Source organism: Capricornis sumatraensis, chromosome 15, assembly GCF_032405125.1.
Source record: "Capricornis sumatraensis isolate serow.1 chromosome 15, serow.2, whole genome shotgun sequence".
Classification (NCBI taxonomy): Eukaryota; Metazoa; Chordata; class Mammalia; order Artiodactyla; family Bovidae; genus Capricornis; species Capricornis sumatraensis.
In genome coordinates, this window is record NC_091083.1 from 80,136,826 (window position 1) to 80,149,823 (window position 12,998).

The 12,998-nt window shown below is 53.6% G+C and overlaps 1 protein-coding gene across 1 annotated transcript in view; it reads right to left on the reverse strand.

The window, feature by feature from the left end:
• Window positions 1-12,998, reverse strand: part of PREX1 (phosphatidylinositol-3,4,5-trisphosphate dependent Rac exchange factor 1) — a 177,224-nt gene that overhangs the window by 28,948 nt on the left and 135,278 nt on the right. Inside the window, exons 15-16 of the mRNA XM_068986839.1 lie at window positions 5,957-6,029; window positions 1,146-1,288 (exon numbers count right to left, since the gene is read on the reverse strand). Coding sequence (XP_068842940.1) covers window positions 1,146-1,288; window positions 5,957-6,029 — 216 coding nt within the window. The remainder of the gene's footprint in view (window positions 1-1,145; window positions 1,289-5,956; window positions 6,030-12,998) is intronic.

Sequence of the window (12,998 nt, forward strand, 5' to 3'; positions counted from 1 at the left end):
GGTGGGGATATAGGGAAATGCATTTATTTTCTCAGTACATATTTTGCTGAGCTGCTGTCTATTATATGGGCCAGGTACTTCACTGTTTTGGAAACGGCACCAAACAAGACACAGTTCCTGCCTCATATATAGCTGACTGTCTAGTAGGGGAGACAGACTGCAAAGAAAGAAAGAAATAGAGACTGTGGTGCCCAGGGGTGTATGTACTTTGAATTAAAATAAAGCACTTAAAGGGACAGAATGCAGTACAGAAGCAGGGCCGGGGAGGGGACATCTGCGCTGAGACCCGAATGGAATGAGGAACAGAAGTTTATAGAGAGTGGAGAAAAGTGCTCCCAGCAGAGGGCACAGCAGGTGCCAGGGCCCTGAGTCAGGCCCCAGAGTCCTGGAGGGTAAGACGGAAGATCTGAGCGGCTGCGCTAAGTGGGGCGAGGGGCAGAGAGCACAGGAGAGGGAGGAAAAGAGGCAGGAAGGTTTTGTCCCAAGTGTGGTGTGGAGCGCTTGAGGGCTCTGCGGCGGGAGAAACGGGAACTGGATCAGCAGCCCCCTGAAGTACGACAGGAAAGACGCGAACAGCGCCGCCTGCACGTCAGGCACGCTTCAGCCCCAACTCTGGCTTATGCCAAGAGACCCAGCCTCTCTGAGCCCCTCTCCCCGTTGCCTGCTGTAGGCCAGGTCTCAAGGCGGAGGCTGCGGCTCGCCAGGAGGCACAGAAACAGGATGGGCTAGGCTGGTAAAACACCTGTCCAGGCTGGTAAATGTCCTACCTTAACTGCAAGGCTAGTTGCAGCAACTGAACAAGGGTGCCGGCCCAGAAGACCCAAGGCTTTGGTGTCAGAGGGGTCATTTCAGGAGGCCATCCTCCCTGTGAAGGCTAGGCTGAGGGTGGGGTGGAAAAGAGGAGAGGGGAAGAAAAAGAAAGGGAGCCCAGCGAGCCCAGTCTCCTCTGTCAGGAGGGTGGTCTGGCCAGGAAAGTAGCCTGGCGTCTGGGCGGTGTTGCCAGGCACCACCTAAAATCTCCCCCTTACTTCTGGGCGCCCCAAGGTGAGCCCAACGTCTCCAGCCACAACCTGAAGGTGGCCCAGTTCCCAGGCCTGCAGGCAGGTCTGAGAAGGAAGATGCAGCAAGCTCAGTTCTGCTCCTACCAGCAGGCGCTTGGCCAGGACGTTCTCCACCAGCTTGAAGTCACTGCGAAGCTGCTTGTTCTTGCTGCTGGTTCCCTCCATCTCCTCGTCTGCGTGGAAGCGGAAGTACTGGGACTCATCCTTGAACTCGCTCTTCTCCAGCACTGCAAGCCCACAGACACGGGGTCAGGCTCACACGGGGAGCTTTCAGCGGTATCTGCTGACTAGCAGCCCCGGGCCAGGACCAGCCCCTGGACAAGCTTGGGTTGGCCAGCATGGTGTTCTAGTAAGTAAAGTCCTGTGCCAAAACTAACATATTAGGATAGTTCACATAAAAGCCTGGCTTTTTGACTCTCATGAAAATTCTGAACTCATCCCACCTGCTTATATAAAGGCATGTTACAAAGCCATGTAAGGTACAAAGCTGCGGAACCACAGCAGAAATAAACCAGCAGAAGAGAATAGCTATCACATAAGAGGACACTGTATTATGGGAACTTAGCATATGATGGGGAGAAGGCAATGGCACCCCACTCCAGCACTCTTGCCTGGAAAATCCCATGGACAGAGGAGCCTGGTAGGCTGCAGTCCATGGGGTCGCCAAGAGTTGGACACGACTGAGCGACTTCCCTTTCACGCACTGGAGAAGGAAATGGCAACCCACGCCAGTGTTCTTGCCTGGAGAATCCCAGGGACGGGGGAGCCTGGTGGGCTGCCGTCTATGGGGTCACACAAAGTGGCTTAGCAGCAGCAGCAGATGATGGATGATGAACAACCACGTGGAGTATTCCACAGATGGTACAGGGAAAACTGATTCACTTACGGGGAAAAAAAAATCAGATCCCTACCTCACACCATATATAACAATAAACTCCTGTTCAATCAAAGACCTAAATAAGAATAGGAAAACTAAAGCTCACCAAACAAAATGCAGGCAAGTATCTTGGTCTTAAAACAGAAAAGGAGTTCATATACAAGACCCCCCCAAAAAGAGCAGTATGATAAAATTAAGGACTTCCATTCAATAGCAAGGCCATAGGCAGCTCACAGATTCAAAATTAACCGTCTGGTCTAAAATCAACAAAGGAGAAATCTTGAATATACAGGAAACTCCAACAAATCAACCAGAGAAAGCTGGGAAACTCATAGATAAATGGATAAAGGATATAAATAGGTAATTAACAAATGGGAAAACCTAAGAGAGTGGTGAGTGCCAAGTACATGGAAAGGAACTCACCCTCACTAATAATCAGAAACAGACCACGGTGAGACCCTGTAGACCAGGGGATGGTACACTTAGCCTCTGTGGGCCAAATGTGGCTCACTCCCGCTTTTCATAAATAAAGTTTTATTGGAACACAGTCACACCCATTTGTTTATATATTGCCTGGGGCTGCTCTGGGGTCACAAGGAAAAAGTTAAATAACTGCAAAAGACTGTACGTTCCACAAAACCTGAGACATGTACTATCCGGGTCCTTACAGAAAAAGTCTTCAGACCTCTTAAGACTAGGCAGGAAAGTGAGTAAAAAGAACTAGTAACAGGGGTTTCCCTGGCGGTCCAGTGGTTCAGACTCTACGCTTCCACTGAAGGGGATGTGAGTCTGATCCCTGGTCAGGGAACTAAGATCCCATATGCTGAGTGACTGAAAAATATTAAAACAAAAACAGAAAAAAAAAAAAACTGGTAACAATCAGCATGTGATATGGGCTCCGTAGATTACAATTTAACTAAATACCTTCTAGTGCAGAGCACACCAGGAATATAGGCTTAAGATCACTTACTCTGCAGACAAAGGAGGACTTGCTGTACCCCTTTTAAAGACAGGAAGACTAAGGCCCAGAGGAGCTAAATAAACTGCCCAAGGTCACAGAGCCCAGGCTCCTCCTCTTCATCATACTGCCCAGCCTGGCCTGACGGATGGGTACAGGGACAAATTCCATAAGGGGGAGAGGTCAAGGCAGTCGTCTGAGGTCAGTGGGCCCGGGAAAGAAGGACAAGCAGCTGCCTTAGCTTCAGGCCTCCCCGAAAGCCTCTAAAGACATGAAAAGCATCAAGAGGCCTTTCTTTCTGCCTTCTTCCCTTCCCGGGACAGCTAGCTGTTTGTGAGCATGGCTCTCAGGCCACCTCTATTACCTCCTTGGAGAGAACAGACGCTCAAATTGCTGCTTTCCCCAGAGCTGGGAGCCAGGCCCCAGGAGGCCGGCTGGCTTCCCCTCCACTGTAAACACGAGGCTACAAGTCTCCGGGAGAGGGAGGAGGAGGCGCTGTGCTGTGTCTTGTGTCTCAGCTGAAACATCTGGGGAAACAGCTGGAACCCCAGAGTCCAGGAGCTCGGCCAGGTGAGGGCCGACCACTCCCAACTTCCAGTCAAGGCCACTGGCCAGGGCTTCGTGAGATGCGGGCACAGACCATCGCTGAAAGCCTTGGTCAGTTCCCCCTGCCCACAACCTCAAGGCCATTTAGCCTCTCTGAGCCTCAGTTTCCTCATCTGTAGGGATAACATCCAATGTCCCCGAGCGGCCTCAAAGATTAAACCATGAGCCTCAGTTTCCTTGTCTGCACCTACAGCGAGGGGGTTGGACCACTGCCTCTCGGCCCCTCCCCGGGGACACCGCAGGGCCCCGCAAACCCAGGTCAGATACCCCGGGAGGCGCCAGGCAGGCCCCACCACGCCCTCCACCCGGCACCCTAACCTGCATTTTGCAGCAGCCGCCACCCTAGGATCGGCTCTTTCCTCTTTTAGCCTGGTCTGGAGTTCGTGGCAGGCAGAGGGGCCTGAGGGAGGCACCCTGCAATTTCTCTCCCTGAGCGTGCCCGACGGTGTCAGTGCTGCCCAGGGTCACCCCCAGCAGAAGGTCCTCAGACAGCCGCCTTCCCGAAATAGCCCTGGGGTGGACCCCTAATTACTCTCACCCACAAATGAGAGGTTCCATCCAGCTGACGGGAGGGAGGGATGGGGCTCGGAAAGATCCCTGCAGGGAACAGAGTGGGTTTCGGGAATGACCTGGGCTGCCCTGCCTGGGCCCGACCTGCCCCTCTCAGCTGTGGAGTGAGCCCCAGTGCCCCAGAGCTGTCAGAATGCTGAGCTCAGACGGGGAGGGAAAGATGGGGAAACTGAGGCTGAGATGAGAGGGCTTTGCTGTCAGCAAGCTGAGTCGGGCCCAGAACCAGGCCTGCTGGCTTCACAGCAGGGGCCAAACCTGATGGCCTTTGACCTCACAGGGCAAAGGGACAGCAAATCCGGCTCCTGGACCAAGTGTAGAAAGCTGTGGCCCCCAGTTTGTTTTTCTAAATAAAGTTTTATTGGCTAAACGTCACACCCACTTGTTTATGCATCCCCTGTAGCGGCTCTCAGACTACAGGAGCAGAGCTGGGCTGTGGCAGAGACCGTGCGGCCTGCAAGAACTAAGACATTTACTGTCTGGCCCTCTACAGGCAGAGTTCGCCAACCTCGGAGCTGGTGCACAGAGCAGACGCTGGGAGGATTTCTGGCCACTCCTTCCCCCAGCACGGCTTCAGCTTATTTCACGGTTGTGTGACTCTCTCACACACACGCACACACACGAGGGCAGGACTTGTATTTCTTGTTCACGTCTGGTCCCCAGAGCCTAGCACGGTGCCCACAGGCAAAAGACACGCTACGGATGAACAAAGATAGAGCGGAGGTGTGGACTCAGCCTCACGGGGACAGGGCAGTCCCGAGAAGAAAAGGGAATTGAGCTGGTCCAGAGGGGGAGGCAGGAGAGGACCTCTCCAAGCTGGTCGGGGGGCCTCGCTGGAGAGACCAGAGCTGAGCAGAAATGCTGGTAAGTCAGGGGATGAGGCAGGGAGGGAGGGGCCCCTGGACGAGGGAAACACTGCGTGTGACAAGGCCCTGAGGTTGTTCTGGAAACCAGAGAAAGGCTCTTTGTTGGCTGTGGGGGTGGGGGAGAGGCCAAAAGTCCACTCACCCTAAAAAAGTGGGAACTTGGGGGCCCCCCGGGACCAGAAGGAACTTCAGGGCTCCCCTGGCAACAGAGCTCACGGGTGACCTGGAACACCAACCTGCCTGGGTCCAAATCCCAGCCCCTCCATGCACAAGTGTCTTAACTGCCTGGGCTTCTGGGCCTCGTTTATACACGGGCCCAGAATGATGTTATACCAACATCAAAGGATCAGCCACAAGGATTAAACTAATCACTACATGCAGAGTTCTTAGGGGAGGCCGGGCCCAGGATATAATCTCTCTGTTATCTTAAAGCGGTGTCAGTGGAACCATTTCTCCGTCCCCAGGACCATCTCACACCGTCCACCCGCCTCCCCTCCAACACGCTTCTCCCTGCGAGAGAAGGAGGGACATGTCTGAGGGGCGAGGCCCTGCCTGGCTTCCTCCCTCTCACACTCACAGCCCGGTCCTCTGTCCCCACGGACCCCTCTCCTCCCCTCCCACGAGGCCCATGGACCAGGCCCACCTTGCCCAGCCTCGCTGCCCACCCTGGGAGGCCATCTCCCATCCAGGACTAAAGGCTTGGGAAACCCATGGATTTGATAGCCACCTCGGTCCCCACGGGACACCTGAAGTGGTCCCTCCATTGGTGCAGAACTGGGGGTGGCGGAGGAGGGGAATGCATGAGCGGGCCCAAAGCCACAGCAGTCCACAGGCCCACACCCACTGCCTTGCTGGGCAGCCGCCAGCCTGCCACTTGCTGTCTCTGGGCCCGTTTCCCCTCGCTGAAACATGCACCAGGGACCAGGGTCCCTGCCAGCAATTCTGTCTCAGGACAGACCCCACCCCACCCCACCCCACCCTAACCCCTGGGGAGGCTAGGCTGAGCGGAGGGCTGGATTACCGTGATGCATGAAACCATTGTTACACAGGCCCACTCCAAGTGCCACTGCCTCCTCACGTGTCTGGCAGTCACCCTGGAACAGAACAAGAAGGGGAAGGTGTTAGGTGGACCTAGCCCAAGGGGCTGAGCCAGGTGGACAAAGAGCCCACTGCCACCCCAGGAAGGGAGACTCCACGACGGCAGGGATGTGCCTCTGTCTTATTTACTGTGGAACCGCCAACCACGTCTGCGATCGTTATTTACAACTCCCAAACCAGAAAAATATATGATTGTATGTTATTTAAATGTGACAGAGGCATGGAGTAGCACGCGATAAACACTGCAAAAAGAGAAATGGAGATCTTATGTGGCAGACACTGTTGACTGCCCAGCAACAACCCTCCCTGCCCCATCCAGCCCTGGTACTGAAACCCGTACTGTTATAGATGGCAGTGCGTCTATCTAGATAACCTCAGATCCCAGTCTCCACTATAGCCAGTGGTGGCCGATGAAACACAAGCAGAAATCACTGATAGGGAGCTCTGGAAAAACACTTTATTCCTGGCCTTTTGTATCTCTTCCTCCTGCCTGCGTGGAACACAGATGTGATGGCTGGAGCTCCTGCAGCCATCTTATATCACAATGTGATCTGGAAAATAGAAACATACTAAGCAGAGCAGAGCAAAAAGAAAGGGAGAGGGTGGTCCTCAAAGATATCATGAGACTGTCTCCCAGCAGCTCTGTCTCACCAAACTCCAGCCTTTCCTTGTACTACAGAAAATAAACCCCTAATTGGTTTCAGCCTCTGTAGTTGGCTCTCTGATATTAAGAAATCAAGTTCAACTCCTAACTGACCTGGCTCTAGCCAATGAGACATCTGGGGAAGCCTACCAGGCAATCCTGGAAAATATCTTCTTCCCTAATAAAAGGGAAAAGCAACAGCACCCCTCCCTGCCTGGGATAAAATTACATGAGGAAGTGATGCAGGGACTGCAGGGCCATGTCATGATCAAGGTGGCAGACTGCTGAGGATGGCGGAGAGAAGGACAGAAGGTTCTTGATATGTGGTGCTACTGACGTGCAGCATGTTATTTGCTTAGGCCAAACGTGTTCAGTTGCGTTTTCTGTTCTCGCAGCTGAAAATACTCCTAAATCGGGGTTCTGGCTCATCTCAGACTTCCTGGAGGAAGTGGCAACCAACCCGAAACCGAAGAACGAACAAGTGTGGCCAGTGTGCTGGGCCCCTGCTGGGCCCGCCTTCAGGGCCAGCTCTCCCATGTAGAATGCTGCTGTGAGGGGAAGGTCCCTCCAGGCTTGCTACCGCCAACCCCTGGCCAGGTTGAGGCCACGGGGTCCAGACAAGCCCAGTGCAATGCCTCCCGCCCCAGAACATGACCCCTGAGCAGAGAAACCCAAGGTCAGGGAGCAGCTGGAGCCAATCCTGCCTTAGAGCGTGCCCTGGAGACTGCCCCACCGCGCCTGCTCCTGAGGAGCTGGGAGTTTCCTGGTGCCAGTTCCTTTTAAGGCCGGGCTCCCGGCTCTCTCCTGACTCTGTGGGCGCTCCAAGGCCTTCCCAGTAAGTCACCATCTCTTTTTTATACTCCTTAAGTTAGCCAGATTCTGTTTCTGCTTCTGGCAACCCAAACAATCTCAGTATATCCAGGCAAAATATGTGAATTGTGCATGCATGCGGGGAGGGACAAGCCAAGGAAACAGCAGGGACAGAAGTCCAGAGGTGGACGGAGTCTGCGGCACAGAAGACAGCGTGGCCAGCAAGGACGGGGTGCGCGTGAAGGCCGGCTCCACAGGGAGAGGGCCTTTGCTCTATTGTGTTCCCTGCTGAATTTGAAGGGCTTAGAACAGAGCCTGGCACACCATAGGTGCTTGGTAAATACCTGCTGATTGGATAAAGACATGGTGAGCAAGGACTAACTCATGCAGGAGCTTGTAGCCAGGTCAATGAACTTCGACTCCATTCAGAGGGTCACAGGGCCTACAGCCCCTCATCTAAACAACTGCCCGAGTGAGAACTGATTCCAAGAGGCCCTTGACACCCCCAGGCCAGAGGCCTGCACTCTGGGTCTATCCCACCCACCCCCTAGAGCCCACGACCAGCAGTGGAGTGGCTGGGCAGGGAATTCCTCAGCTAAAGGAGAAATGAATTCAGAGCTGCAGGCCCCAGAGCAGAGCCCGGGGCAGCCGCTGACCTCGGTGTTTCGCTGCCCCAGGCTGACTCATGGATGACAAACCTGTGCTGTGGGATCCCGGGCTGGTGGTTAGAGGGCTGGCAGGCTCTGAGCCCTGCCAGGGGCGGGGGGCTGCCATCCATCCCGGGAGGCTGCATCCACAGCCACAGCCTCCCGCTGTGAGGGGCCCAGGAGGTGGGCAGGCCCGGGGGGGCCCAGGCTGACGTCTGGAGCCCACTTGGCTCTCTGAAGCTCTCACAGCCTGGGCTCCCAGCCTATCCCCTCCCCTCTTCTCCCCAGAGGGCCCTGGGGTAACCCACGGGGAAGCTCCCAAAGTGAGAACAGCAGCAGGATGGATCCTCTGCTCAGGAGTGAATCGCACCAACCCTGGGTGCACCCCCCACCTGAAGAGGAAGCCCCCACCCACATCCCACCAGCCATGAGGAAATGGAAAGTCACAAGCCCCCATTTTCTCCCCACAGTGTAATCAGCCTCACCACCTGCATCTCCCTGCCCCCTGAATGGCCCACCAGCCCCCTGGCTGGGGGCTCCAGCCACGCTAACGGCCTTGAGGCTCAACCTAGGGGCAGCTGCTCTTATTAACCTCATCTCACAGATGAAGACATTGAGGGACAGAGAGACCTTGGGCACTGGCCCAAGGTCACAGCTTGAGCATGGAATCCTCTTACAGCCAGGCCTTCCCTCCAAGTTACAAACAGGGAAACTGAGGCTCCAACAGGGGAGAACAGCTGCCCTGGATTGTGGCCGGAGCTCCTGCCCCGTCCTTGTTTATCCTGTTTCCTCTAGGCTGGTGCCTTGAGCTGCCAGATCGCCCTTTGCCTGCTCCCATCCAAGCCCCGCCGCCCCAACCCCTGGGCACTGGAACCCCCACCTCCATCAGCATCACTATCAGCCTGGGGTAACCCACAGGGCAGCTATCACTGGCATGGGGTCAGCATGGCAGGCACTCGGGCACATTTCTGCAGAGCCGGCACAGGAGCCAGCAGATGCCAGCCTCCCCGCAGCACCTGGATCCTGGCCTGACCTGCTCTCGCCTGTCCCAGCCCACTGCCCCCCCACCCTCCCTTTGATGGTCGCAGCCTAGGGCGTCCTGGAGCCCAGGCAACACAGACCAAAAACCGCAAGCAGAGAGGGGAAGAGAGCAAACCCGAAGCTGGGGTCCCCGCGTTCAAACCCCTGCTTGGCCAAGCCATGACCATGGGCAACTCCTTAACCTCACCGAGCTTCACGTCCTCATTTGTATTTTTTTAATCCCTGGATTTGCTCTTGACTTTCCAAGGCCTCTGCCACCCCTCAGTGGTATTCCCTGCTCAGATTCCACAGTACAGATTATAATCAACAGAGAGGGTTATTACTACTATCTCTATTATTATTATTGACTACCAGGGCATCATGAAAGCCCCCGTCACACACACAATCTTATAGGAGTACCCCATTGCTGTGTGTCCTGAGGCAAGTTATAAAACCTGAGCCTCAGTTCCTTCATCAGTAAAATGGGGATAACAACTGTTTTTCTGAAGATTAAATGAGATGATACACAGAGATCATAACTGATGCAATATGTAGCTCGTAAAGGACTAGGACCTCCCTCATTCTCAGAGCTAAAAGAACTCTGATTCATCCAAGGACTTGGCAGGGAGCCTCCAGGAATGAATTCTGAGGAATTCTAAGCCACCCTCAGCAATCCTTGTTGTCTTCCCCAGGGAGTGGTTTAGGGGTATATGTGGGACCCACCTGGCCATGAGACCAAGAGGAAGACCACTTGGGAAGGGAGAGGACTGAAGGAAGTTCCCTCCCCCAATAAACAGTGAGAAAGCTCTCTTCACCTGTCCCTGCTGCCTGCCTTTGGCCATAGGTCTATATGGATGCAATATCTGGGGCTGTGGCAGCCGTCTTATGACAATGAGGCAGCGGGCAAGATGGTGGAACAAAAAGATGGAAAGAGCCTGGGTGTAAATGGAATTGTTGAGCTCTAGGATCATGAGCTCTGGATGTCTAGTTACGTGAACAACAACAACAAAAAATGCCTTTACTGTGCAAGTCAAGTTTCTTCTTATGTGCAGCCACAAGCATTTCTAGCTGATCAAGGAGGTTTCAACCAACATTTCATTTCAAGGAACAGAATGACCTAGAAGTTAGAAATGAAGAGGTGTTCAAAGCAAAACAACCCTCCTGAACTACACAATTATATGTTTTCTTTTTGACCCTCCTGCCAAGGTACAAGGTGGGGATGATGTTTATCAAGACTTGCCATAACCAGTCTTCAAGGTCACATCCTCATCACCAACCTCTCTCACGCAGAGAGACCCATATGCATACCGCCCTCCCCTTTCACTGACTGGAGCCAGATGCCAGCTTCTTTTGGTCAATCTCGTGGAAGCCATCCTATGTCAACTCCAATTAGCTTCCCTGTGTCCCCAATCCAGGCCAAGCAATGGGAGGCCTGCTGAAGTGGACAGAGGGTCAGCCATCCACTTGGACTCCACCATCCTCCCCTTGCCTCCACTGCAACAGGATGCGGGGGGATGGGGGTGGGGCATTCTCAGGACCCACTGACAATGACTCGGGCTATTCCAGGGGGCCTTCGGCCAGGATCACGGCTAATCTGACATCACTGGCCCAGAGCAGGTCCCCCCCGTGCCGGACATCAATCACAAAGAGAAACCAGCAGAGGAAGTTGCTCTGGCTAGTTCTCCTCCTTGCTGGAGGGCTCCAGGTCACAGCCCTGAGCCTCCCTGGCTTGGTCAAGGACCCTGGAGTTCTTCAAGACTCCTCTCTCAACCACCGCCCACAATCCATCCATCCAACAGCAGATTTGTTAGGTCTACCTTCAAAAACTCCAAAACCTGACCACGCTTCCCACCTCCCCCGAGGCCACACCATTCTCAGGGGAGCACCTGTGCTCCCCTGCCTGTGGTTCTGAATCTGGCTCCTCGTCGGTCTGTCTGTTGCCAGCCTCATCCTCCAACAGCCCAAAGATCTTATCCCACCAAAATCAGCTGCTGTCTCATCTGTGCTGGGAGCCCTGCAGTGGCCCAAGCCCTCCCAAGAGGCCATGCTAGTAAAGCACACACTCTGGGCTGGCTTCAGGGGATCCTATGGAGGGGGTGGTGTAGTACAATGGTTAGCAGCTCTGTGCTTCCAAGCCATGCAACTCTATAAATTCAAATCCAAGGTCATTTTAAGACCTCCCACATTCTAGGGCCCCACATCCCAGCAAACATATTTTAAAATGCATTCACATCCTACATTAAATACATTTTAGGGGTTTGAAAAAGTTTTTTCAAGGCATTTTCTAAGCTTGCTTTTGAAGTTATTTGACGCCAAGAAGGCTTTACTTTACATAGATTGGCTCTGACTTCTAGGCAATCATCAGGAATTTGTTCGGCAAGAGAAAATGCAGGCAGTAAATTGTTTTCGAATGGAATGAAGTTTCTATGAATGGGAAACTTAACAATTAATGAGGTTGCCATAGAGCTGCACTCTATAAAAGTTTAAACAGGTATCCATTTCAGCTTCACAGTCCTCTCCTTGTCTGTAGAGCCAGTGCATTCTTCTTATGAACTGTGAATCAAAGTTCTTGCAGGCTCCCTGTAAAGTCTGCAGAACCGAGGCACAAGGGGATAAGATGGGCCCACCCGAGTTCTAGCTATGCGGCTGCCAGGCTGTGTACCCTTGGACTAGGCACTTGGCCTCTCTACACCCCAGGTCCCCACCTGCAAATGGGGTGGAAGACTCAGTGAGACAATGCACAAACGCCCAGACAGGCCCTGGCCCAGAATAAGCATGCTGTGAACAGGAGCTACCGACTGCAAGAGGAGGCAGGCAGGAGGGTTCACAGCACCTCAGCAGAACAATCGCCGTGGCGAAGTTGCAGCAAAAGCAGCTCGTAGACTCTTCCAAGACTCTGCCCAGCCCCTGCTCCCTGGGGACCTGTGTGACGTGAACAACCTGGCAAGCCTCCACCTGAAGGCTCCGGTTTGGTGGCAGGACGGAACCAACTTGTCCCAGGTGGCCCGGGATCATCTCACGTTTAAAACAGAAAGCCTCAAGGTGGCAGTCACCCCACTGTCCCTTGACTGACTGCTAAAATGTGCTCTATCCACCCAACAGAATATTACTCAGCCTTTAAAAGGAAGGAAATTCTGACACAGGCCACAACAAACCCTGAAGGCCTTATGCGGAGTGAGACAAGCCTGACACAGAAGCACAGACACGGCCTGGCCCCTCACACGGGTCTCCCCGAGCAGGCCAGCTCAGAGAGGGCGGAAGGGTGGCTGCCAGGAGCCGGGCAGCAGGAGGAACAGGGTGCTACTGTTTAACGGGGACAGGGTTTCAGCTTTGCAAGATGGAAAAAGCCCTGGAAGTGGACGGTGGTGATGGTTGTGTAATAATGGACTTAAGGCTCCTGGACTGTACACTTCAAAATGGTTAAGATGGTAGATGTAATCTTATGTGTTTGCCGATGTGCTCAGTCACGTCTGACTCTTTGTGACCCCATGGGCTGTAGCCCACCAGGCTCCTCTCTCCATGAGATTTCCCAGGCAAGAATACTAGAGCGGGTTGCCATTTACTCCTCGAGGGAATCTTCCCAACCCAGGAATCAAACCCAAGTCTCCTGTACTGGCAGGCGGGTTCTTTACCACAGCACCACGTGGGAAGCCCATATTATGTGTATTTTACCACAATTTAAAAAACAATTTTATGGAAGGGGGGTTCAGGATGAGGGGACACATGTACACCCATGGCTGATTCATGTCAATGTATGCCCCAAACCGCCACAATATTGTAAAGTAATTAGCCTCCAATTAAAATAAATAGATTAATGTTTTAAAAAATAAAAAGATAGTTGGACA